The sequence below is a fragment of the Stylophora pistillata genome, chromosome 12 (genome assembly GCF_964205215.1).
Source record: "Stylophora pistillata chromosome 12, jaStyPist1.2, whole genome shotgun sequence".
NCBI lineage: Eukaryota > Metazoa > Cnidaria > Anthozoa > Scleractinia > Pocilloporidae > Stylophora > Stylophora pistillata.
The window spans coordinates 4,035,372-4,062,656 of record NC_142530.1 but is presented as its reverse complement, the minus strand read 5'-3'; the positions used below and the strand labels follow the sequence as shown (position 1 = coordinate 4,062,656).

Here is a 27,285-nt window from a genome sequence, read left to right as displayed (position 1 = left end):
GCATTATCCAATTATCCAGTTTTTAATAAAATTGGTTATATATATCCTCTGTATATATGTAACCAATTATTACGCTGGAATGCTTTTTATCAATATATACATATATATATATATTTAGTATTTTTTAAAGACATTTGTAATGCGCATTAGATTATATGCATACAGATTTATGCGCAATATAAATAATAAATGAAGTATTATTATTATTATTATCATTATTACATGGTACACGAACAATGAGTAACTAGCGGATGTGCGTTTCTCACTTCTGATTGGGATTTCACAGCTGCTTGATTACGATTTTAATTTTAATCACGTTTTAAAACGTGTGATTTCATTTTGGCGGTAAGCTTAAAACTTTCACGTCCGGTTTAACGAGGTCAATTTCATTGTCAGTATGTGATTACGGACTGAAAAAAGAGTCTGGTTTCCGGAAGTGAGGGGTTCCGGTTTATTGAGGATAAAAATAGAGAAAATGTATGACAGAGATTTTGGGGCCGAAAAAAAGGTCCGGTATAGAGAGGATTCCGGTTTAATGAGGGTCCGCTTTAGAGGGGTTCCACTGTATTTAGTACAGGACGAATGCTCTTACGACGCGATGATGTAAAAAAACACATTTTAAAAGAATTTGCAACGTAAAACTACCTCGAAGCGAAATCTTTTTGTACCGAAACCTCGTTCGTCTTAGGTATGAACACAGATGTAAGTTTCAACCTTATAGTGCAGGAACAACCAATGGGTGAAATCAAGATGATCGGCTTCCTAAATAAATATGCTTTTTTCTTATTTTAATCACCAATGAAATGTAGAAAAACCGATCAACTTGTTCTTGAGTCAAAAGCTGGCAGGGTTATCATGATAAAGTTATTCTTTGAAACTGAGGTGCAGAGTAGAAGAATACTCACCTGTCGCTTTGCCATCCACCTCTTTTTCAAGGAATGATCGTTATTATTGTAAGAAAGATATAGCAAACCAATCAGATTGCTTGAATCACTAAGTGTGTACGTACAATTGACTTGTCATCTTTGAAGGTAGTTCATGAACCTTTCGAAGGATTTTAGCGCAGAAATTACTTCAGAGTCGTGTTATTTAAAAGCTAGGCACCATAAGTAGGTTTTTTTCAAGATGAGGATAAAACAAAATTAATTAGTTTGCTCCGCCGTTTGTTGTAGTTCAAGGTCCCAGTTGGTCATTCGCTCTTTCGGACCGAACATCTGTCCTAAGTCACTATGATCTTTTGGTAATACACCAACACACTTGATGTTCATAATTAGCGAGATCCTTCAGTTACAAAATGATGCTGCTCAGCTCAGTGCAGTTTGATTGTGTTAGTATTCGATTAACATTCAACGCAACCAAAATTGGCCCTTTACAACTTTTTAGTAGTAATTAAAAGAATGTGGCTTACTCTCCCAGCGCAAAACGATTAAGTCCACTAACACGAAAACCACACAAGGTAAGAAATCTCAAAGCGCATCGTAAGAAATGCAGCATTTTGATATCAATAGACTACAGCTATCCTAAAAACACTGTTAAGTTGAAATGTGCATGTAAAACTCTATGTATCGCAAGAAATTTAAAAAGCAAACTGTAAATCACTTTTTACCTCTAATTAAAGCAACTTCACAGAAACTTACGGCCGCTTTCCCAGCCTTAAATCTCTTTATTAATTTGATCATACATTCTCCTGAAAAAATCATTTATATGGTTTGAACTTCTGGAGGGGATTTGACTGATTGCTAAGTTGTGCCTGAATAGTCCTAACACCCTAGATGATCTTGTTGAATGTTATAATTCAACCCTTTCTTCACTTCTTGATCTTCATGCTCCGCTGTTAACTAAGAGATTTAAAATCAGACCTCTTGTGCCCTGGTTTAATAATGATATTAAACAAGCGAGGAAGGAGAGGCGAAGGGCAGAAAAAAATGGCGCCGAACTGGCTATGCTTCTGATTTTTTGGAATTTAAATCTAATAGGAACTACACCACTTATCTTATAAATACTGCGCGTTGTGAATTTTTTAAGGAATTCATCGATAAGAACAGTTCCAATCCGAGGGATTTGTTCACGGCAACCAAGAAACTACTGAAGCATGATCATGTTGTTCCTTTTCCACCATCAAATCATTTATTAACTCTTGCCAATGAGATGGGCACGTTCTTTATTGATAAGATCAGAACGATTCACGCTAAGCTTGATAAGCTAACATCTTCAGCTTTATTAGAAGTTTTTAGCGATGATACTGAATCATGGTCTGGTGCTTTGATGGATCATTTTAAACTATTGTCAGAAGGAGATGTGCGTAAACTCATTGAAGGTTTTCCTAAGAAAAGTTGTATTTTGGATCCCATGCCAACGTCTTTGGTGATTAACTGTATTGACGTGCTTCTTGCAGTTATTACTAAGTCATTAATCTGTCCCTTGAGTCTGGTTCGTTCGCATTAAACTGGAAATGTGCACTGGTTAATCCGTTATTAAAGAAGACCGGTCTTGATTGTATCGTATTGTATTGTAATCTTTATTTAGACACGATCAATTCATCAGCCTATAAAAATACATATCACATACGCTAAGATATTTAAAATTAAAACTACATGCTATAACACTAAAGCTTTTTTCCGTGAATGCCGTGCGTTAGACTTTAAAAATGTCATTGATCTTACGTTTAAATAACCCCAGAGACTCTGTGTTCCTTATATCGCGTTGTAAACTGTTCCATAATGTGGCGCCATCGTAGCTAAAGCTACTGGTATTTAAGAACTATGGGCCAGTCAGTAATCTTCAGTATGTGTCAAAACTTACTGAAAGAGTTGTCTTCAATCAGTTGCATGAACATATGATGGCAAATAGCATTTATCCCTTATTCCAGTCTGCATATAGAAAATACCACAGTACTAAGACTGCATTACTGAGAGTAATGAATGATATTCTTTTAAAGATGAACTCCCAACATGTAACGTTATTGGTTCTATTGGATCTTAGCGCAGCATTTGACTCAGTGTCCCACGATGTGTTGCTCGATCGTTTGCATAATGATGTTGGTTTACGTGGGAATGCTCTCAAATGGTTCCACTCCTATGTTTCTCAAAGAAGCCAGCGGGTCTCTATACATGGTACTCTGTCCAATTATTTTGAATTGGACTGTGGTGTTCCACAGGGCTCTTGCCTTGGACCTTTATTATTCATAGTTTATGCATCAAAGCTATTTGCTATCATAAAGAAACATCTTCCTAGTGTGCATTGCTTTGCTGATGATACGCAATTGTATCTTAGTTTCAAGTCTTATGATAAGTCTAGTCTTGATGAAGTTGTCAGTGCTATGAATAGATGTATTTGTGATTTAAGAAACTGGATGATTAGTGATAGGCTAATGATTAATGACGATAAAACTGAGTTGTTCTTAATAGGATAGACAACAATTAGGTAAGATCAACGATGAATGGAATATTTCCGTAGGTGATTGTGATATTTATCCTAGTTCCTGTGTTAGAAATCTCGGTGCATGGTTTGATAATAAGTTGTCAATGTCAACGCAAGTTTACAAAATTTGTAATTCCGCGTTTTATCACCTACATAATATTAGGAGGATTAAGAATTATTTATCTCGCGATTCGTTATTAACGCTTATTCATGCTTTTATCACTAGTCGTTTAGACTATTGTAATGGACTTTTGTATGGCCTTCCTAAGTCGCAAATAGCCAAATTGCAACGTGTGCAGAATGCTGCGGCTAGACTTGTACTGAGTTTAAGTAAGTATTCGCATATTTCTCCTGCGCTTTGTCAACTTCACTGGTTACCAGTACAACATCGTGTTCATTTTAAGATCATAATTTTAACATTTAAAGCTATTCATGGATGGGCGCCTCAGTTTATCATTGAACTAATTAACATCAAGCCTAGGTCTGTATATAATCTTAGATCAAATCAAAGTTTATTACTTGACCCTCCTAAGGGGAAAATGCTTGCCACGTTGGAGAACAGATCATTCTCTGCTGCTGCCCCGTACTTATGGAATGCTCTGCTAGCTGAATTACGTGATATTCAATCATTTTCCATATTTGAATGTAAGCTGAAAACTTATTTATTTCGTGCAGCTTTCTCAAAGTACCCTGTCTGACAATTACTTTTATTAGTATTACTAATTAAGTTCCTTACTAAGATCCTTATTCCTAATTAAGATCCTTATCATGGATATTCCATATTACTCTTATTTTTAACATACATTTTTAATATTCATGTACATGTAATTAGTTTTATAAATTTGAATTTACTGTAGTATTCTAAGTTGTTAAGCGCTGTTGATCATTGAATGAAAATAGCGCTCAGTGGGTGAATTCAAGTTGGCCATTTCTCCATCCAGTCAAAGTCTCAATGGGATCTTTCCTTTAACACTAGTCCGACCACATGCCAGCATCTGCTAAACAAAGGGTGTGGAAATAAACAAAGAAACGTTATATTTGTAATTGACAAGCGCTGGACTTGGAGTAAAAACTAGCTTATTTTTTCAAAATCATAATTCTGCTTTTGTTTTTCTTTTGTGGGAACATAGCGCGGCGCCACAAAGGAATCGTCAGCCTTAACGTTTAAAACTACAAAAGAAGTTCTAATGCTTCTGTGATAGACATTTTAAAATCATCAGAATCCCAGAAATGAGGAAAAAACCTTTGAAAAGATCCAAAACGGCACACTCGGTTGAAAGATGATATTTCAAGTTCCTCGAAAAAAAGCAAGGATCATATTATTAAAGAGTGGGATGACACATGATACGTACTCAGTCAGAGTCATGTCATCAGTGAATGTAGCCGGATATGGGGTAGATATAATTTTGCGTGTTAAATCGAATGACCTTGACAATGGCTACAAATGATATTGAAACTTCTCCTGTCAAACTCTACCCAGTTATTTTTAGTATTGTTGTTTTTTGAATTTTTATTTTCCTTCTCTCTTTTAGAAATGAAATCCGCTTACGTGGTACAAAGTATCAGTGAACACTCAAAAAGCCGCCATTTACCTATCATGGCTTGAACTAGGCAGAAAAATGAGAGGAAAAATATCAATACTTGAAATGAATAAATAATGATATTTTATTTTACAAGGATAACGTTTGCAATGACCACTTCACCTCCGGTACTTTTCATGTTGTTTGCCCTCAATTACCTGTTCATGTGGAATCATGAAACCTCAGCTACTAAAGGTGAAGGTATTTTTCTAGGTTTTTCTTCAATACGAACTCACCTCTTCTTCCTTCAAAGGGAACATGGAAACGTCTTCTTTTTTTTTTTTTTTTTTTTCATAATGATGATTTTTGCTAAGTTCATTTTAAAACATTTCCGTCGAGCCAAAAATAAACTCGCGCTGTGCTATGATCAGTTTGTTTTTTTACATCGATAAAAAAATTACCAGTTTTTTGTTACAATAAAAGTTTTGAACTTATGGTAGTGACGCCGATCTCACTCTTAACGGAACCACTCTCGCCCAGAAGATTAGACAACATCTTCACGTTTTTCCGTTGTTATGAATCATTTTTGTCGCTTAAAATGACTGTACATGCCACGATTCACCCACACTTTCAACAAAGGGCCAGCAAATGTTGGACTTAAGGTATATATTTCCAATTTCATCGGATCAAAACTCCAACTTCAGTCAAGGCTTTACTCTGATTGTCACCTCATTGAACTGTTATAACTTTTTCTAACGAGATAAGAGTAGAAAAATTACGAGCGTTTCTTTAATGCATACAGGTTGTCAAGAGCACCTTTTCAATACGTGCGGAATTTTGAATCTAAACCATTAGCAAAGCGGTGAGAAGAAAACGAGATGCAGACTTCGAAATCGGAATTAAAATCGGCCTGAAATTTTCGTTAGTCAAAAATGCATTAACAAGTTTTTAGACTTAAATCATGAGTTGAAGAGAATAATTCTCAACTGTTTTATTTTCGCTAAGATTAAATTATTCATCGCAGCTGATTGTGAACATTAGTCAATTTAACCAAGGGCGGGTTCACCTGCCCTTCTAAAAACTAGCTTTTTTTCAATGATTAAACAATCGCCGCACGAAACCATTTAAGGAAGTTTTAGTAAAGAGTGTGCTGAGAGAAAAGTGCAATTTGGCTTAAGTCATCAATAACACTTTCTTTCCTTATGTTTGTATTTCTGTGCGTGTGGGCAAAGACGAGAAAGAAACTTTTAAACTTATAATTCAAGGCGTTTCTTGGAAAAGGAAACCGTACTGACGTTTTTGATACATAATTTGTATTTTGGTGCATTGAAATCGAGTGTTATTTTCCTATTTCAGTAGCCAACCCAGCTTAAAACTGTTTTCTGGTCAGTGTTGCCACTATTGCTATAACTGTGACGTCAATCAAGAGATTTTTAATAATCTGTGCGCCAATAATGAGAATTATCATACATTGTAGTCACCATCTGTCTTCTGATTGGCTAAACGCCCACAGTTAATTCTGAGAAACAGCGCAACCTACAGATTATTCACTAATCTGTACCTACAGATTAGTGAATAATCTTTAGGTTGCGCGCGCAATGCATGAATTCCGGTGGAGCAATGTCAAGTTCACTGACAGCTAAGTAAGAATGGCTTCTCGATTCGCTTCATCGAACCAGCGATAAAATTGAGAAATTGCTTGAAGATAAAGATTCAGAAAATATTAAAAGAACGATAAAAGTGACGAAGGAACTGCTTTACGAATACCTTAAAGAGAAAAGTATCCAGGAGCCACACGCCAAAAGGATTTAGCCCAAAAGACGGTTAAAATCTGTTTACCACACAGCTGTACATTTTTAAGTGTTCGAAAATAAACTGTGTTCGCTGCGATAATGCGTTTGGCGTCATTTTCTTTAAAGAAATGTATAATAAAAAAATTATTGGATTCGGTTTTTGTGATATCCGGAATAATCAAGGTCTTGGTTAGTGTTATCAGCCGAAGCTTCGGCTGATAACACTTACCTCGACCTTGATTATTCCGGATATCACAAAAACCGAATCCAATACTTGTTTACAAACCAGCAGCAAATCTTGTGACCTTAAATATTTCCTCTTGTTACCACATCAACATTTATTTCTCAGGGTTTTCCAATCGAATAATTTTGTTTGAATAAGGCATAAACTTGCGTCTGTAATCTCATGTCCTCTCGAAGGGAGGCGGCTAAAATAGCTTGACACAATCACTGAACGCATTTGAAAGACCTCAAGGATGGTACTTTGCTCAATTTTCTAAAAGCACTCCGAATAAGGAGGCAAAAAGTGTAAATGAATTCTAAACGAAGTATCTACTTAAGTCTCAAAGACATTATTAACCTTTCCAACCTTTCACAATATTATTGAATTTAAAACTCACTATTACATAAATTCAATAAGCGATAAAAAAATAAGGAATTCAAATGTCGTATACGCATAGATTAAAGGCCGAGTCAATTATGTAAAATTTCCCATTTTGATCATCCGTAATTATGACATGCAAATATATTTCGCAGTATGGCCATGGTAGAATGTCGAATGCCTCTCTTTATCCCGCTGTAAAAAGGGGGTGACTCAGCGAAGAATTTACAAACACTAGTCTCGGAGGGAAAATGAAAAAAATTCTTTAATGGTGTGCTGCTGAGGCGATAGTAGCTTGAAATCTCTGATTCAATAAATAATGGCTGGGTTATTAAACCAATGGCAGGATCAAAGACAACAAGACTCGGCAACAATATTTCGAAAGGCAACGGTTACGATAAATTCTTTCTCGTGACGTGGGTTGTTTAACTGCTTAAAAGGGGCTGATAATGATTTCATGATCAGGACAAGATTAGTGGTTATCAACCGTCAGGTTGATTATTTTTTCATGCATTTCTATTTTGTCCACCGTTAAACACTCTTTGTTTTTAGTGAAGTGTGCTTAGTCTTGACCATCCAGCACACAGTGGATAGTTTTTACCGCTACCAAGTTCTTTATTGATGAAAAACCGGTGTTCAAAATGCTTTAATAATAAAATCCACATTGTCCTGATTTCTCCAAATATTTCAATTCAAATTCGCGCAAAGCTTTTGCGTCCTTCTTCTGGAAATTACATCAATTTCTGAAATTTAGAAAAAAGAGTTTTGAAATTCCAGCAAGACTCATAATTCAGGTTTCAAAACGGCTTTGTAGTACCAAATGAAGATCATCTATTTAAACAGTGAGCTGAGAAGATGACATTTCGTATTAATGGTTTTAATGAAGTGTGTCAGATGATCAAGTGTCATCCAAACAAACTGACCAGTAGTATTTTGCATTTCTTGTTTTTTTTTTCTTTTAGAAACAAATTGAAATAAAACTCTAACCTTCCTGTAGTTTTAAATTTCTAAGTACTTTCTGATTTCCATTGAAGAAAAATTATCTTTATTTTAACGCAAACGTCAAAGGCATTAATGATTCCTCTACCAGGTGGCATGGACGTAAAGGGACTTAATTAAGCACTTTATTTGTTTTCGTCGAGAAAATCGTTCGGTCTGCATAAAATCATAAAAAAAGTTGTCAGCATAACAAAATAGTTCCAGTCGTTTTCGGGAATTACACGGCAACTACAGGAAAATGAATGACGCGCTTGGATGTCAACCATCTAGCTGATAAGCTGCTACAGAAAAAAATACCGTGACATTCGCGTAAGGAAATAACTCTGAACTTTCCGCCTCTTTTATTTATTAATGGAAGGCGCCCACGTATGAAGTGTGCCTCAAAGTGTTATCTAGCTTGACCAATAGGAACAAAACTTTAGAAGAAGGAATGACGGCTACGGGTGAGCGGAAAAGCTTAAGAGGCCCCGAAAGCCTAAATGATATTGACTATTCAGAATTGAAGAATGGTTATTCGAAAGGCTAAGCCCCATTTTTCCATTTTGATAATGACTTCAGAATCAGATTTTCATCATAAAAAACAGTTTATTTTAAGGAATATTTGGCTCGAGGCGCCGGGAGACAACAACTTAACACCACCTACGCTTTGCATGGAGTATGCCAGTGTCAAATAAAGAAAAGTCCTCGCTTACGAGGCTTCAAATATGTGATCTTCGTTTCCAATTGATTGTGAAAAAGCTTTATTAAAAACTCAAATCCTAACACCATGTGTGGATATTGTCTCATAAACCCACCTGTTCCAAATGTCACATCAAGCATTACAACTTAGTCCGTGAAAATACGAGATCAGTACCAGAAGGCCATATAGATAAGATTCTAATTTAACATTCTTTTTTTTCTTTTTGCATATCTGCCTCATAATAGGGAGCATTATTTTTCATGATGATTTTATGTTTTAAGTGCTGTACATAGTAATGAAATTATACTTATTACTGACCCAAACTAACCGCCTCAACTTTCGTGTGAACTCTTCATGGTGTGGATACCGTGAGCTGCTGTTGTTCCTTCTAGGGAAGATGTTGCTGGAACTGATTCTGATGCCGACTTGCATGGAAATATGTTACGCAGTAGATCCGTAATTACCTGACGAATTGGTCTTATCCTCCAGCAGTAAATAACGGGATTCAGCGAAGAGTTAAAGAACATTACGGACCGTGAAAAGAGAAGAAAACTGTCATCGTGTCCACGTATTACAAAGAAGATTATGCTACAATACATCGGCAAATAACAAACTAAAACTACAAGATATACATACAGTGTGCTAACCGCAGACTTTCTTGGCTTTATCGCACTTTCTACCTGGCGATGCTGAGCTACTTGCTGTAGTTGTAATTCTACCTGGATTTGGTCTCTGTGGCGTTTTATAGCTTGATATAATCTAAAATTTACAATTGTCATGCAAACGAAGCAAAGGCTCCAAATTATTGCGACGAAGGAGAAGGCTGTGTGTACCTCCCTCCAAATCCAAACCAGTGAAATACCTACACTTGAGATCCATATTAAGATCACTGTACCAACAACACGTTTGTGAGTCACAAGTTCTTGATATCTGAGATGAAGATGAACAGCCAGGAACCTGTCAATATTCAGAGCCATGACGTTGAGAAGTGAAGCAGTGCACAGAGCACATATGGTGACCAGTAGCAGGGTGGATGCCAAGGTATCGTCTGTGTTTTTCTGCTTGGACCAAATAGCAATTAGCAGGATGTAAAATGGCTGAGCTAGCAAACCCGCGATAAGATCAGAAACTGCAAGACTAAGGAGAAGCGTTTTGAAAGGTCCAGGTAAAGAAGAAGTCTTACTCATCCCGTGAATTGTAAAAGTGTTGAACACAATGGCGGTGAAGGATGTAAAGGCGTTCAAGACGAGATTGAAGATGAGCGAGAATTCCATTCTGTGGTCGAAAAGAAAACTACTGCGAGCGTTTCCACAGAGAAGTTTCTAGTGAACTAACTTCCCGCTTTCGGACCGAAGAATGATGAGGAGGATACCACAGGGAGACTACTTTTATCAACTGGTGTACTTTTTGCGCCCTTAAAGCCAACGATTTTACATATAAAACGATCATCTGTCACTTTCTGTCAGTCATAAAATTTCGAAAAACAGGAAAGATATTTGCTCGGCTTTTATCGCTAATGCCCGGTAAATTTACAATATGCTAATGATTGAACTCAACTGAGTTCAAATTTGATAAAAGGCAAGATGACTGTCCATATTTCCTTTGATGTTTTAACCTCCAGTTCCTCAGTACTTAGAACTTGTATATCGAGAAATGGATTGTTCTGTCTCGCTTTGGAATACCTGTCGCAGTTTTTAATAAAGTTATTGCGCTTCACAATACCTATTACAATTTTAATAAAACATGCCACATTTTTTAATTAAAATGCTGTCACACTTTGAAATAAACTTGATTTAGATGGTCGGAGGGCAAATAGACCTGATAACAACTATAACCTTGGTCAATAATAATAATAATAATAATAATAATAATAATAATGATAATAAAAATGATACCCACATCAATAATAATGATAGCGATAATGAAAACGATAGTGATGGTATCACTGAATAATAGTAATAGTGATATTGACAAGGACGAGAATAAATATGGCGATAATAATAAGTCATAATAATGACAGTAACGTGATTCTTGACGAATACTTCAACTGCAGCATTTTTTGGGGAAGTATCGGTGTCCACTCCGCCTATGTGGACCACCCCGACACCTCAAGTTTGTGGCATCCTCGTCTCGGAGAGGCGATGGTCAGCGCATCAGTGTTGGTGGGCTCTTGAGTGGCTCAAAAGCCCGATTCTTGAGTGGCAATCTTTGTTGCAGCTGGAACAGATGTAATTGGTGGCCTCTTGATCTGATCTTTGACGTTTCTTTCTCGTCCCCCTCTTGATAGTCGCCTCGGCCCTGGCCTTCATCTCAGCCCTGTGAGCCCCGTCCTTCACACCCCGACGCCAGGCATTCCGGTCTGACGCAAGGATCTCCCAGGTGTTGGGGATGATTTCAGTGAGTTGCAGGTCACGCTTGCAAACGTCCTTGAAGCGAAGGAGTGGTCGGCCCGTGCGTCGGACGCCCTCTCGCAGTACCCCATAAAGGATTTGTCTTGGCAAGCGACCGGGGTCCATACGGTGTACATGGCCAAGCCACCGTAAGCGTCTTTGGATGAGTAGTGTAGAGATGCTAGGCATGTCGGCTCGCCCAAGGACCTCGGTGTTGGGGACTCTGTCCTGCCATTTGATCAGGAGGAGACGCCGAAGGCAGCGGAGGTGGAACCCGTTGAGCCGCTTCTCTTGTCTGGCGTATGTGGGCCATGACTCGCTACCATAGAGGAGTGTGGAAAGGACACAAGATTGGTAGACTTGCAGTTTGGTCCTCGCGCTCAGCAGGTCATTGCTCCACACTCTTTTGTTGAGTTTGGCCATTACTCCCGCTGCCTTGGCAATCCTTGAGCTGATCTCGACGTCTAGTGATGCTTTGTTTGACACTGTGGACCCTAGGTAAGTAAAAGAGTCCACCACCTCCAGTTCAGTATTGTCGATTGTAATGACGGGAGGTGTCAGTGCATCTTGGGCAAGGATGTTCGTCTTCTTTAGGCTGATGGTAAGGCCGAACTCTTTGCAGGCGTGAGACAGCTTATCGACCAAGCGTTGGAGGCCTGCCTCGCTGTGAGATGCCAGGGCAGCATCATCTGCGAACAGCAGCTCGCGGATGAGCACCTCAAAGGTCTTCGTTTTGGCGCGGAGCCTGGCAATGTTGAAGAGCTTGCCGTCAGCCCTTGTCCGAATGTATACACCGTCCGAAGAATCGGCAAAGGCATACTGGAGTAACATCGAGAAGAAAATCCCGAACAGAGTTGGTGCCAGAACACAGCCCTGTTTTACTCCACTTCTGACTGGGAAGGCATCCGAGGTGGCTCCATCAAAGCAGACGGTGCTCTGCATGTCCTCGTGGAAGGCGGCGATGATGGCAAGGAGTTTCGGTGGGCAGCCGATCTTCTGAAGTATCTGGAAGAGCCCGCTTCGACTTACCAAGTCAAAGGCCTTGGTCAGGTCCACGAAAGCGAGGAACAATGGTTGCTGCTGCTCACGACACTTCTCCTGTAGCTGGCGGAGGGAGAAGATCATGTCCACTGTGGACCTGGCGGCTCTGAACCCACATTGGGATTCTGGGTAAACTCGTGAAGCAAGACTCTGCAGACGACTTAGAGTGACACGCGCAAAGACTTTGCCTACAGTGCTGAGAAGCGAGATGCCGCGATAGTTATTACAATCGCTTCGGTCACCCTTGTTTTTGTAGATGGTGACTATACTTGCATCTCTCATGTCTTGTGGGATGTGCCCTTCCACCCAGCATTGGCAGAGGAGCTCGTGAAGCGGCTGGAGGATGGAAGGCTTGCCGTGCTTTAGGACTTCCGATGGTATGCCGTCCTTCCCTGGCGCCTTTCCGCAGGCAAGGTTGTCGAGGGCTTTGCTGAGCTCCTCCAGTGTGGGCATCTCGTCAAGCTCCTCCATGACTGGTAATCTGGGCAAGGCATCAAGGGCAGCGTCAGTCACGATGTTCTGGGTCGAGTAGAGCTCGAGATAGTGCTCGACCCAGCGCTGCAGCTGCTTGCTCTGGTCGGTGATGACTTCACCAGACTTTGCTTTGAGCGGTGCTGTCTTGATGCTCATAGGGCCAGTAGCTGTCTTTATCCCCTCATACATCCCTCTAATGTGACCACAGTCGGCAGCTGTCTGGATCTTGGCGCACAGGGTCTGCCAGTACTTGTTGGCACAGCGGCGGGCGGTCTGCTGGGCCTTGCTCTTAGCTGCTCTCAGAGCGTCGCGTGTGCTGTGGCAAGGGTTCTGCTTGTAAGCCAGGAGGGCTATCCTTTTGGCTTCCGTGACTGGCTGCATTTCTTTCCAGTGCGCCTCGATGAGATGCTGAGCCAAGAAAGCTTCGCAAATTCTCTTAAAGTTGTTTTTCTTTCCGTGATGGGCCGAAGAGATCTTTGATCTGTGTGGGAATGTGAAATTGGCCGTAGACATCCCGAAAGGTACAGAACCTTAACGAAAACCTTTTATTTCCAACTCGTGGGTTCGTGCCAAAGTTATTAATATGCTGTTACACCTGTTCCATCCCGTTCAAGGAAAGAATTTATTACGAGGAGTGATGAGGTACAATAACAAAGTTTAGCAGCATATTTGTTTCACAGAGCGATAGTATTTTGTTATTACAAAGTAGGACAATTTTTGTTATTCGAATGTGAGACAATTTTATTATAAAGTGCAACAATTTCATTACATAGTGCAATGGTTATTACAGATTTTCGGAGAGTTTGAATAGCACCATAGAAGCGTAAAAGTTGCTCGAGGCGCAGCCGACGGCAACTCTAAGTTTCCTTAGCATCTGTCGGCGAAATGGGACTCGAATTTTGCAGCTAAATGCAATTACGCACGCCACGATATAAACGCACGGCTGTGCGTAGACAAAGATTAATACCACCAGACTCAACAGGAGTAAGATAGCGCAAACACGCTCATGCTGTGTTATAATGCATATTGCCGTATGCTTTTTGTAAGGAACATCACAGGTTTTTATCGAAATCGATTTGCATACTGTCCAAATCAAAACGTAATTTGTAATTCAGAATCCAAAGCAGACGTAATACCATGCAAGAATCATTTCGCCGGTTCGTTGAGATTTTCTTAAGTTAGGAATAAATTTACCGTATTTTCGGTAGTTTTTCAGTGTTGATGTTCCATTGTGGGACTCTTCAGATGGGGGAGAGATTAAAATTTTAGGTAATGGAGAATATATATATATTTTTTGCATAAATCAATTTATTCATCGTTGCCATTGTGAGCATATGTCAGTTTCAGCGGGGGTGAGTTCACCTGTCCTCCTTAAGGTAAGTTTTTTCCAATAAATACACAAAACTACACAAAGAAAGATTAAAAAAAGGCTCGGAAAAGAGACTGACTTTGGCGAAAAGCTCACCTAGTCTTAGGCTAAGAATAGTACAACAAGATTTGTATTTCTTCGTTCGAAGAAACAGAGGTTATCTGTATTTAGATTCATCGACGAGAGTCTTTATAGAAAGCGTGCTATCATTGTTGTGATAATTTGCCTTTTGTTTCACCTTTGCACTTGATAAACTCGGAGCAAGTTGATCTGGATATATAACGATTTTCTAAAAGGGGGACGCTTTACTAAAGAATTTCAAAATAATAAGCTGCGACTCAGGTCATTAAATTCACCAGTCTCCCATTTACACCTGCATCCCGAAATAAGCTATCCTCTAGTAATTTACGAAATGAACGTTGCTTGCAATTTACGAAAAAAACAAAAACACAATAAATACCTTTTAGCTCTCAAAAACCTCAACGGAAGTCATGTTACGCTTCAAAATTTTAGTGTTTCCGAATAATAATGATCATGGTCGTCTTCTCGTCTAAAACGCAAGTCACTAATATTGTACCTAATGCATATTCTGGAAAGCTAACATTTACAGCTATAAATAGCTATGGTAACAACACGCATCATCATGAGTTGTCATGTCGTCGTGATAATTTACCATTTTACCAGACAAATTGTTTTCTCACAATGTACTTAGGAAACTGTTTTTAATTCACAGCGTGTGTGAAGAAATTTAACGCGTTTCAACTTTCGATTGGGAGAGAATTAAAAGATCTGCAATGAGAACAAACATGCAAGATGAATTTTAAAACTAGTTAATTGGAAGTAAGAATAGTTGAAACATTAAGAGGCAAATGGGAATATTTCTTTTTACAGAACTGAGAATTAAGTGGAAATGAATGCGCAGTTACCACTGAAAAAGGAAGATAAATAAAAATATAGAACCTTTCTTGATTCTAATATCATGCAGCGCACCATCTGCTTAGTCGTGTTTTTTTTTTTTAAAAACATTACGATAAAATTCTGTAGTCCACACTACAGCTTTTGCAGGTCCTGCAAACACTACAACCTATAGAGGTCCAGATCAAAGGACAAGGTTCTCGTAGTGAACATATTAAGATAATTCGGGGCGAGCTTATTAACGCATTTATACATTAAATTTGCCGTTTGCTTCGTCCTTCTTACTGATAAGTTATCCCAGCCGAGAGAGTTGAGAAGATAGCTGGAGTTCGTATTATAACTTGATTTAGTAATTACTCTGGCAGTGCGATTTTGTAGTTTTTGTAGTTTGTCACTCAGCTGTTGGGACAATCCGTCCCAAACAACACTGCAGTGATCAAAATGTGGTTGGATAAGACCATTGTATATTTTAATAGCGGTTTGCATTGAAACAAAAGGTCTTATTCGCTTCAGTGCACCGATACTGGAAGAGACTTTTTTTGAGATTGAATGTATCTGCTCCTTCCAGGACAGGTTTCTATATATGTTCAGTTCGAGAGCTTCAGTCCGAGAATATAGATGATATGAAAAAAAATTGAACACGAGCTTAAGTGTTAGGCCTAAATCCTGCACCACTCCACTTTACCGCCTCCCTCCAAAAAAAGGCCAGAGTTTAATAACCTTTAAATACCCGTTTTATTTAGACACCAGACGGCTGGAAATCAGGCAGCTCTTGCTGAAACAGAGTGGTGTATCATTCAAGCAGGAAATATGCGTGAACAAACAAAAAGACAGTAACAAATCAGCTGAGAAAGTGAAGTGACCGTTGATAATAGTGCGTCAAGAAAACAAAATACAAGAAAGATAATGATTCACGCCTGAATCGTTTATGATAGGACTATTAGCTTTCCTATAACCCGCGTAGTTTGTGGCAAAATTAGATATAAATGAATATGGCGGAACCATTACAATTCTTACGCAGATAGTAAAGCGCGTGACCCAGAAAAAAACTTTGTTCTATGATAAGTGTGGTGAAAATACAAAGTTTTTAACCAAACGTAGCCTGTAGAGCTTTAGGGTGTATGAGTAGGTATAGAACAAGTTCAGTAGCATAACGTGGTCTAGCTTTAACCACTTTAAAATCATTCAAGTTTGCTTATCTAGTGCCATCATGATCTTGTTTTAAATCCTTCTGAATTTGTTTAGTAACAAGTGAAAACGTCAGCTATTTTATCGAAGCAATCCAGGGAGTTGCAAAGAACAAGTGTTTACAATGGCACATTAGGTAGCCGATTGAGAAGTGTCATGCTCCAGACAGAGTGCACAGTTTTTTCGCACGGTAAACCTTCCACCCTCTTGAGATCACTGATAAATAGGACTTTCAAGGTCTTTATTTCTTGGGGGATCCAGGGCGCATACATATTAATCAATGGGGGAAAGAGAGCAACTAATCTGGATAATGTACTTCTCTAGACATTAAATAAATAGACAGAAACAGTTAATCTTCAGGATCGTAGCTAGGATTTTTTCTAAAGGCGGAGGATCACATCGTGTCAATCAGGGGGTAAACACCTGATTTTCATGTCGACCTCCACGCCTTGTTTTACTTGATGTGAAAAAAGGGTCACCAAGGGGGTCACGGTCACCCGAGGACTTCCCCTAGCTACGCTATTGATCTTTCTATCATGAAAAAAGTAAGGTTGCGTAAACTGCATTTTTTTCAACCCCGCTGAAAAAAAATGGAATCTGATACACTGATTGGAAACTGAAAAGAGAAAAAAAAGAGGAAATGACTGAACGTTATTTTGAGTTACAAGCATATGAAGCTAAAAGTAAGGGTCATTTCAAGAGGGCATATCGTTTCTACAGAAACATGCTGCGTCTCGGACTGGGTCTTGAATTGATCAGGCATGTTCGTTGGCTTTTCTGATATTATCGAGGAAAAATTCCAGCAATAAACTGGAAAATTTAGTGAAAGGAACTGTTTTTAGCCTCCCTAAGAAGAATGTAAAATATGCTTCAAAATGGCTGATAATATCTTTCAATGTTACACACTTTCTAATGGTCGCTTTTTGACCGACAAATTTAAGGGAATAAATGGTAATCATGAAGAAGCAAGTTCAGTCGTTTTTCTGCCAATTATGGAACTTATCGATTTGTCAATTATTAAATACGAATACAATGTCAACTGCAAATTCATTTATTATTATTTTTACTTCATACTATTGTGGCTTGAAAACTTGCAACATTTCACACTGATGTCAATTCCCAGTACAATTGTATATGCATCTTACTGCACCAGCACTTTAGTACGACTGTGATACCTAATCTTTCTTTGCGTTTGCACAAGCTTCTACAAAAACTAATCTTAGTCTTAAATAATAACAACAAGTTCGAGTAAATAAATGAGGCATTATCTGACCTGTGCACATAGTGTATGCGTGCAGTGGGGTAAATACGATTTATGGCTTAACACAATTGTTCCACGAAGCCACCTAATAAATAACATGCTGACATAGCATAGAATGAATAATGCGTACTATGTAATAGTCCTGGTCATGAGACCATTTCGTTTCTCCAGCTACAAGTCTAAGACCGAATAAGAGCACATCGGGTAAATAAATGAGGCAGATACACATGCATTATCTGACCTGTGCACCCAGTATATCGTGCAATGGGGTAAATACGATTAAAGGCTCTATCTTCGTATACAAAGAAGCCACCTACTAAATCACGTGCAGATATAGCATCGAACTAATGGTGAGTAATAAATAATAGTTATTTAAACTTTCTCTTACCTCCAGCTAAAGTTTTAGATAATAACAACAAATTCGAGTAAATAATGAGCCAGATACACATGCATTATCTGACCTGTGCACTTAGTATATATGTGCAATGGGGTAAATACGATAGCTTAACATTGTCTTGCAACGAAGGCACCAACTGACAGCATCGAACAAGTGATGACTGGATAGATGTGTCACAATCATTAAGCTTTTCTATAATCTCCAGATATAAGCAATTTTTGGACAAATTTAACTTGTTCTTAATAAATCATTTAATATCTTACTTTATTATCTGCTCAGAGGGTTTTTTAGAGCGGTAGAAATGGAGTGAACACTTCTATACACCTCGAGTCGTACTAAATCTGACATCGATTGAACCGAAATGTCACCTATCTTTTCAATAATACAACAGTTAATTTCACCGATGTTTCTTAGTGTTTCTATAATTTTAGTCATAATTGAAGGAAAGCTGCTTAAAGGTAATGGCTTGCCTTAAGTGGTCATCTGGAGAAGGACTCGAGAAAGCAGTGCTGCCGCTTACAAAACTGTTTCTTGCAGCATATCCATAAACTCATCAAGGTCGTGGTCATCATCAAACGTGGCTAGTGGTGCCCTTGGAGATTCTCGCCCTGTGACCTCTAGGAAATTGTCGTCCTGGTTGTCTTTTTCATTTGAACAACAACAACAAAAAAGGAAAGGTTGGTCACTTTGAGTTTTATAGAAAGCTCTGTTTCAAGAATAATGAAAAAAATAGTTTTTTTGCACAAGTTGTCCACATTACAAAAAAGAGATGTTTCGAAGTCCTTTCTAGAGGTGACAGAGAATAAGTTAAATTACCTTTATGAATGATAAGCTTCTCGTGTTCTGCTGTTTCATCAAGGTCATGGTCGTCATCAAATGTGGCCAGCGGTGACCTTGGAGATTCTCGGCCGGTGGCTTCTGGGAAATCGCCGTCAGGTTTGCCTTCTTTTACTGAAAAAAATAAAACAACAAAAGAAAACTTTGGTCACTGTGCAATATAGAAAGATAAAACTTTGTTCGAGGAATAATGAAGAGAGATTGTTATATTTTTATGAAGAGTTGATAAAGAATGGGTCAACTTACCTTTATCAGTGATAAGCTGCTCGTGCTCTGCAGGGTCTTCATCCGTGTCTTCTTCAGTTTTCTGTTCAGGTTCTTCTTGGTGTTCTTCGGATTCTTTTTCTTTTTCAACCTCAACCTGCTGCTCTCCAGCTTTCCCATGATCCTCTTTTGGTTCTTCCTCCTGTTCAGGTTCAACTTTCTGCTTTTTACATTCTTTAGGGTCTACCTTTGGTTTTCTTTGATCAGTTTCCACGTGCTGCTGTTGACTCCCTTTCTTATCTTCTTTTTGTCCTCCTTGTTCAGATTCACCTTCCATTTGTTCAGGCTGTTTGTGATCTTCTTTTGCTTCTCCTTGTCCTTCAGTTTCACCTTCCAGCTGGTCGGCGGGTTCTGCATGTTGCTCAAGTCCACTCTGCTCTTCTTCTGAACATCTATCACTGTCATCGCTCTCTGCCTCTTCCTGGTTTTGGACTATGACAATGATAATTAAAATAATAACAATAATAATAATAATAATAATAATAATAATGAACTGATACAACACAATTGGGTGGTGTTAGAAAATATGCAGATTCCCTTAACCTTACTCCCATAATATCAGTCACATTCAGAGGATTTTATCACGGTATTCCATTTGTTTATTTATGTTTATCGTAAACCCAAAAGAGAGAGCAAGAATAGTTTATCAATGTCGGCTAATTACACAGAACGTTCATACGACAAGTCATGGTGACGTTTCGGTTTGACCACATTGCAATCTGTCTCCATCTTATTCTATTTCTGCATATTATCGTGTCATTCATAATGCGTACCTTCTTCAATAACCCTCATTTCCATGCCCTGTTCTTGACCTTATGGAAGGAAGAAATGACACTCGTTGACTTAAACTAATGAAGAGAAAGATTTACCTTACATAGCTTAGTTTGCCAAACCCCCCCCCTTCTCGGACAGATTACTCTTGCATTGTGCAGAGTTGCCTTTTTGGGGGGGGGGGGGTAGTCCTAACAGATCAGCGGTAATCCTTTATATTTGTGGATGGACATAGGAAAAGCGAGAGGTAAAGTGTCCTGTTCGAACTAGAACCCAAAATAATGACCCAGACAAGGCTTCAACCACACCCTCTCATTAAAGCTGTCGAATGCAATGGCCACAAAACTATGGTTTCCTCGACGGATATTTGAAAGCGGTTAATATAGCTTGTGGGACCTGAGGTAATGAAATTGTATCAAAAATGTTTCGCCTGGCGTTTATGTTCGATAAAACTACCTTCATTGTTTGCAGTACGTCCACACTTTGCCAACAGAAAATTCCAGAACTGTTCGAATTTCGGTTTCAGGATACCTCGAACCTACAAATAGTAGATATTCTAGTTAAGTGCTACTCTTTAAAAAAAAATGACCTAACTTAAAAGGTCAAAGCTGGTTACCGCAATAGGCCATTCAAACTACTCCTCGGTATGGCACAAAGACAAATGTTTGTTTTCTTGTCACCTCAGTTAATCCGGTAACAGCCGCTGGACTTTTAAGGACAAATAACGAGCCAATTTATTACCACCCAAAAACGTTATACTTACCTGTGGTGTAGAGAACGTGTACAAAATGGGATTAATGGCTGAGTTTATCGGGAGAACAAACACTGCTATCCAGACAGTCAGGTCACCAGGTGTAGAGAAGGACTTTTCCAAGAGAGACCTCATTCCAATCACCACGATAGGAAGCCCGCAGAGACAGTCGGTCAGTATGATAATGAAAACCCTTTTGGCGAGCGCGGTTTCCCTTTTTCTATGGGCTGCATTGGACCTGGCTTTCTTCTCCCTTTTGGTTCCTTGCTGAGCCATGCGCCAGCTTGAAGCGCAGGATTTATACAATATCATTGCATATGCAACAATGACAAAGAAAACCAGGGAAAAATTCAGGCTCACAAACATGGCAACCGAGTATTCCCACCCCGCTGGTTTATCTGATGAAAGCTGCAGCGGCAAACACACAACTGATCTGCCATAGAAATGATGCCCTCTCTGGGGACTACCAAAATAATCGAGGCCTACCGTGGGAAGAAATGCAATTATGCAACTGATGATCCAGATAACGGTGCACAATATGTGGGTCACCTTACATGAGAGGGACCTGCCACGATAAGGGAACACAATATTTTTAACCCGGTCAGCAGACAGCATGGCAATCAGCATCACTGACACCTCACTTGATAACACTGCAATGGCACCTGTTATCTGGCATGACAAACTTGATCGCCACTCAAAGTCATGCAAGAAATATTGCCCTGACCAAATGGCATCCATCACACCTACAATGATGAGATAGACACTCATCAGTCCATCAGACCCCGCCAAATGTATCAACATAATTGATTGGATCTTGTTTTTCTTCTTCTTCTCCTTGAACACCAGCCGCCAGACGATAACAAACACAGCTCCAACCAACGACAGAATTCCGATCACCCAAATACACTTCCTTGGAGCTGGATTACGAAACATACTTTCACAGCTGGCGAAGCTGTCAACGTAGACAAAATCGCAATCCGCATCTTCTTTGGTCAAATGACAGCACATCAGATTGGTGTCTACAGTCCTAAGATTTGTACATAACATCAAAAACACTCACTTTATTCAAATTTCAAAAAGGGAACATAGTTAATTAACTGCAATTGTTCCTTAGTATATCCAGGCTGTCATTAGGAGTGGCACAACTATACAAGGTATTAAAAAGGAAGAGAAAGAGACGAAGGTGAAAGCACCGTAAAGTTGTGTAAAATCAGATAAAGTTTAGCATCACTCTAAACTTTGGCAAGACGTGGCGAAACATTCTAGCTGACTTACACTGTTATCAGTTTCTCCATGTTCGCGAAGAAACCCTCAGGTAATACTCGCATTTCGTTGTAATGAAAGTACCTGAAAAATTAGGGGAGTGCAATTAAGTTAAAAATATCTATACATATTATATATATGTTTTCAATGCCTTAGATCATTTCTTCGGTTTCGCAACAACACAGTGACGGACTCAGCCTTGGGTGGTTTCATTGTCGTAAAACTTAATAGGCATCTGCTGATTAGAGATAACAAATACCAGGCTCTTAGAATAGTCAAAATCACTTGTATTGTTACAATTTAATGTTCTCCGACACTCAGTTAAGAAAACTGAAATTCAAGGAACTACATGCCGATCCAAGCAATGATATAATGCTTTGTATACTAACATGAATCGAATGCTTGGCGCGACATCTTCAAATAGTACATTAGACACGTTAGGGATGTTGTTGAGATGAAAGCTCCTGTAAACAAGAAAATGATGAAAAAATAAACTAACACTCGACTGTTAACAAGAACATTACTGGGAGAGAGAGCGATGAAACACGGGTGCTTTGATCATATATCTAGGATGGCAAAACACAAGTAGACTTCCTTAAAAGACTAACGCATAGTTCGATACATGTCTAGGATTAATTTATAGTCAGTATTGAGTACTGAGTATTGCCTGACAATGGCAACAGTTATGAAATAAAGGAATTTTAAGGAAAAAAAAGGAATTTTAAATAGAGTTTGTCTAAGATTGTAAACAAAGTTCACTGCCTATCACATGAACTGGGATCTTTGTGCAGAATTTGTCTTGTAGCCTTACTTTAGCCATCACCCCACCCAGGTATCTTGTGCATGGATCTATAACTTTACACACGGGCCCATAGGCCACCTGGGCATGTTTATGGAGTAGTTATAAACAAACAGTATATTATGACATCAGTACCATTTTATTTTCCCGGCGAAGTTCATATGTAACATGAGGCTTTATTTAAAAAAAAAAAAGACTGCGGAAGCCATTTACACCCCTTTAGCAAGTTATTTCTGATAAAGATGTGTTTGAAATCGTTTGGACACAGAAAGTAAATCTCATCCAACATTACCGGAGTTTTTATATCACGCGGTGTGTTACTCCCATTCGCATCGTGCGTGCTGGGGAATTTTGGTTTTAGCAGTAGTGGCACGTGCCCTCACAATATTAGAGATATTCTCGTTTCACCTGAATATTTTTCTCAAGTAAAATAATGGTTAAACTGCTTAAGAAGGCCTTGTCTTTGAGGATTTTCATCTGTAGTTGCACAAGACGTAGATGCTGGTATTTAGAGCAACAAAATAAAAAAACGTCAATTACTTACATAGACTTCAAGTTTTTGGCGCCTTCAAAAACTCTTGGTGGCAGATACTGGATTTTGTTGTCAGAGGCAGCTCTTAAACAACAAGACATTGATCATCATTAACGTATTGGAATAAAGAAAATCATTGTACTTAAACTTAAAATAGGTTTATCGCCTATTTCATTGGTTCTCTGTTTGGATTTGCCTCAAAGATATTCGAGATTGAAAAAAAGAAGAAATGTATTGAAAAAAATTGAGGCTACGATTCATTATATTAAAAATGTTTATCGATAACTGAAACAAGGTACGAAGATAAGTAGTATTAAACTAGAGGTAAGAAAATCAATGTATGTACTCACAGGTCTGTTAGATTAGACAATCCCTGGAACTGATCATGTGCCAGAGTTGAGAGGCTGTTGTTACTCATGTATCTACGCAATTGACAGAATGAACTAGCCTTACTTTAAAGGATCTTAAGTACGGTTACTTTCATTAGGCGAATTTTCAGTATCATTTGACTACATCTCCATCAAAATGGTTCGTCTGATGTGCCTTCCCCCTGAAATGCGTGTCTTGAAATAGACTTTTGCAACTAAAAAATGGGACATAAGTTTATCTGTCGACATCAGGGCGTGAATAAGAGAGGCGATATACAGTCGAAATTAAAGGCTGCGATCCAAATCAGAATTGACTACATCTTGAGGCAAATGATAATGCTTCATTGCCAGCTGTGAGACTACTGATCCAGTCGCTGGTACTGATTGACTAAATTGGTTATCACAAACGCTACTTACAATGTTGTCAGTTGAGAAAGATTGTTGAAACTTGGCAATTGCCGAAGCTTGTTATTGGACAAAAAGCTGTAGGAAGAATTCAGGAGCAAAATTCAAATTTACAGATGACGTAATGAGAGATGACAGGAGGAGGAACTTTGTTTTGTTTGAATTTGTGTTGAGACTTTTTAGAAATCAAATGGCTACCACTTACAGCTTTTTTAGATGAGTAACATTGTTAAAAACATCTGACGGCAGACGTTGGATATCGTTATTTGTAAGATCCCTAGAAATAAAATTGGAATGCAGTATGTATCAAGCGAACAGTTTTAAATCAAGAGACCTGCCCGCCCTGCCTTGCCCCTATGCATCAGGAAAGTGCTAAAATGTGCATGGTCAATGTTTAACGGATGGGTGTACAGTTTATCTATTTTGAACGATCGTGCAATTCGCGCATAAGCTCTCTCAACAATGGAGAATTATCACCAATTGGTAGTAATCAAAGATAGATGCCTCTTAACGCTGTAATGAGCACATTAATAAGACCAGGGTATCTAAAACTAACTCAAGTTGAAGCTGAAAATAATTGAGGTAGAGAGAAATAAAAGAATCTTATCTAGAAGTTTTCCCTGTGGAACTCACGGTAGCTGGTGTCATGAAAATCAACAATACTGAAATTGTATTCCTACTTACAGTTCTTTCAGCTTAGTATTGTTGCTGAGAACACCCCGCGGCAGTTTTTGCAGCTGATTGTAGGACAAGTCCCTGTCGAATATAAATAAAGGTAACTAGTTTTAATTGGTTACTAGCTTGATTGGCTAATCAGCAGAGAGCTGCAGTTGTACTTAAGAATACGATTACAATTCTCTGCTGACCGTTTCCAGTAGATATTTTCTGTCAATCATAAAGAAAAGCTATCTTAAGGATATTCCACAACTTCTCATTCTAAGGCAACTTCTCTGCTATTACTGTTTTTCCAAACTAGCACTCTTAATCCCCACGGTATCAACGAACGCTTTTATTCAACACTTTTCTTTTTCTTTTTCTCTTTGCCATGTTCCCACCAATAGTGTAGCTCCACTTGCTGCCTACAAACGTATGTACACAGCCTACAATACCTCAATTCGCTCGGACGAGGGGCTAACACTCGAAACGTCGGCTTAGTAACTCTTTACTTTGGTCACATTACATAATCAACTTTGTTCATAAAACCAAATTATTTATTTTTTTGTAATCCTGCACCGATGCAGAACCACAGTTTCTTTAGAAACTTGCCCCCTTTAGCCATTTTATCTGCTATTGGATTGGAAATGATTAGAATAATGAATACAAAAAGGGGCCTGAAAGATAAGTTATAAAATGTAACTCACAGTTTTTCTAAGGCAGACAAATCCTTAAAAATGTTTCGTGGTAGCTGTTTTAACTGATTGCCACCCAACCGCCTGTCATATGAAAAAAGAAATATTACCATTTTCCAAGTAAGCATCATGTAATTTTTAAACAAAAATAAAATTACGTGACAACCACAGGGTTACTCAACTTCAGCTAGCAATATACTTCTGTCAAATGGGACCCACCAGTCTCAATACTTTCGCATATATGAACACATGGCCACCACAAGGCAAAATATTTATCGTTGCATAATGTATTGTGGCTGTTTCAACTAACTCTTTGGTCTTCGACACTGATAATATATCAATTCAATTTCAAAAGATTTAAGCTCGGTTTTCACTCACAAGTATCTTAGTCCATCCTGCCCAGCTAACAGCTCCTCAGGCAATTCTTTAAAGTTGTTATTTCCGAGCCACCTATAATCCATTTTCGAAAACTTAAATGTCAGCATTTCATAACCAATTTGATGGTTTGAAAACCCTTTGAAAACCCTTTACAAAGTTTTGTAAAGGGTTTTCCCAAGTTTTCCATTCCAGTAGGGATGGCAAAGAATTCCCTTTTTCTCGTCGACAATATGAACATCTTCCCTTTATTCTTGATTTTAGAACTTGATTCTAGGGATTCTATTTATGCTGAGTCCAATATGGATTTCTGCCCCATAATCCCTTGGTGAAAAATCACCTTTCTAGATATTCTAAACGATAGCCATGGTAACTATGGTAACTGTAACGATAAAACCAACTGACCCTCAGACTAGTTATTCTTTAAGGTATATTCTAATTAGTAAGTCGCGATCAATCTTTGAGTTTTTGTTTTACTTCCAAGAGACAGTAAGCCTCCGATTATCTTGTTCGTTATTTGAACTGTTTTCTTGACAAACAAGGAAATAATAAACTTTTTAATCATGGTAAATTAATAAAAGAAGCTCGAAAGGACTCTCTGAAGATTTGAATAAACAAACAAAGTCAACAACAATAACTACAATACAAAAAAAAGTGTCAATTCATGAAATGCGAATCAAGCCATCTTGAAAAGAAACAAGAAACCTCCTCCATTCTTATGAGACGATTATTTCCAATTTCAGATTTCGATATTATTTCTCTTATGTCCGATAGAAAGCAGCTGGTTACGAAATCAAAGACTGGGAAAAAATACTTTTTGAAAGCACCATCTGTGTTTGAAATAACTACTCTAAGGAAAGCTTGTCAAAATAACAATAACTAAATTGTCAAAGAAAGAAAGAAAGAAAGAAAGAAAGAAAGAAAATAACAAGAATAACAGAAGCGGCGGTAAGTATAGTAAGCTCCAGAGCAAATAACATACAGATCATATAGTTGTTGAGACTTAAATACATCACGGGGCAGCGACTCCAGTTTGTTGAAATCCAGGGTTCTGTGGAGAGACATGCTAATTTTTTTTTTCGGCGAAATATCTTCTTTCGTGGCACATGTAACTTTCGACCTATTGTTACACTCAGAAGAATAGTAAATATGGATTGAGGTTGTGCAGTATTTTAGTTCTGAAGTTGATATTGCAGTAAAAGTGATCATGATGTTGCAGCCTAGCCGTCTACATAACGGCGGAAATAGTTGCGACGTAATATTAGGTCTTTTCGGCCACTAAAAAGATTTAATAGCTCGCCAGCTGTATTTCCCTTATCAGGCCGCCTAATATGGTACAACTGACATGATTGGTTACAGGTTCGGAAATGGAATGATGTGGAAGATGTGGAGAGACCTAGCTAGGCCGAAACAGCTATTTATGGCTGTTTATTTGTATAAAAAAAGATCTGGCGTACTACAATTGTCGCCCCTAAGTTCGCATTCTGTGACTTCAATAGTCCAACTCACTTATCATCTCATCAT

The 27,285-nt window shown here is 38.5% G+C and overlaps 2 protein-coding genes across 4 annotated transcripts; both read right to left on the bottom strand.

Annotated features, from left to right (window-relative positions):
* Positions 1–4,066: 4,066 nt before the first annotated feature.
* On the bottom strand, positions 4,067–14,857 carry LOC148718461 (histamine H2 receptor-like). 2 transcript variants are annotated; one of them, XM_088741459.1, is made up of 2 exons: positions 9,331–10,403; positions 4,067–4,415 (listed from the first exon to the last, which is right to left on the bottom strand). In XM_088741459.1, exon 1 carries the CDS (start codon positions 10,284–10,286, stop codon positions 9,345–9,347), a length of 942 nt encoding a protein of 313 aa, XP_088597585.1. In that variant the 5' UTR covers positions 10,287–10,403; the 3' UTR covers positions 4,067–4,415; positions 9,331–9,344. The 2 variants fall into 2 exon arrangements, with proteins under 2 accessions (XP_088597585.1, XP_088597584.1); XM_088741458.1 differs by lacking the exon at positions 4,067–4,415 and adding an exon at positions 14,747–14,857 and having other exon boundaries at positions 8,938–10,287.
* A 2,567-nt stretch (positions 14,858–17,424) lies between these two features.
* LOC111323443 (follicle-stimulating hormone receptor-like) lies at positions 17,425–26,824 on the bottom strand. 2 transcript variants are annotated; one of them, XM_088741710.1, is made up of 16 exons: positions 26,744–26,824; positions 25,765–25,836; positions 25,399–25,470; positions 24,722–24,793; positions 24,243–24,314; positions 24,050–24,115; positions 23,615–23,686; positions 23,277–23,348; positions 22,323–22,397; positions 21,946–22,017; positions 20,683–21,697; positions 20,376–20,457; positions 19,922–19,960; positions 19,131–19,580; positions 18,864–18,998; positions 17,425–18,688 (listed from the first exon to the last, which is right to left on the bottom strand). In XM_088741710.1, the coding sequence occupies exons 7-16, from the start codon at positions 23,680–23,682 to the stop codon at positions 18,564–18,566; spliced, it is 2,133 nt and encodes a 710-aa protein (XP_088597836.1). In that variant the 5' UTR covers positions 23,683–23,686; positions 24,050–24,115; positions 24,243–24,314; positions 24,722–24,793; positions 25,399–25,470; positions 25,765–25,836; positions 26,744–26,824; the 3' UTR covers positions 17,425–18,563. The 2 variants fall into 2 exon arrangements, with proteins under 2 accessions (XP_088597836.1, XP_088597837.1); XM_088741711.1 differs by lacking the exon at positions 26,744–26,824 and having other exon boundaries at positions 25,765–26,286.
* Between the last annotated feature and the right edge of the window lie 461 nt (positions 26,825–27,285).

Coding starts and splice junctions, on each gene's coding strand:
- LOC148718461 (XM_088741458.1), bottom strand. CDS start 10,286: ATGGAATTCTCGCTCATCTTCAATCTCGTCTTGAACGCCTTTACATCC.
- LOC111323443 (XM_088741711.1), bottom strand. CDS start 25,871: ATGCTGACATTTAAGTTTTCGAAAATGGATTATAGGTGGCTCGGAAAT. Junction 25,471..25,764: donor CAGGATGGACTAAGATACTT/GTGAGTGAAAAC, acceptor TTCATATGACAG/GCGGTTGGGTGGCAATCAGT. Junction 22,018..22,322: donor GCGCCAAGCATTCGATTCAT/GTTAGTATACAA, acceptor CTAATTTTTCAG/GTACTTTCATTACAACGAAA.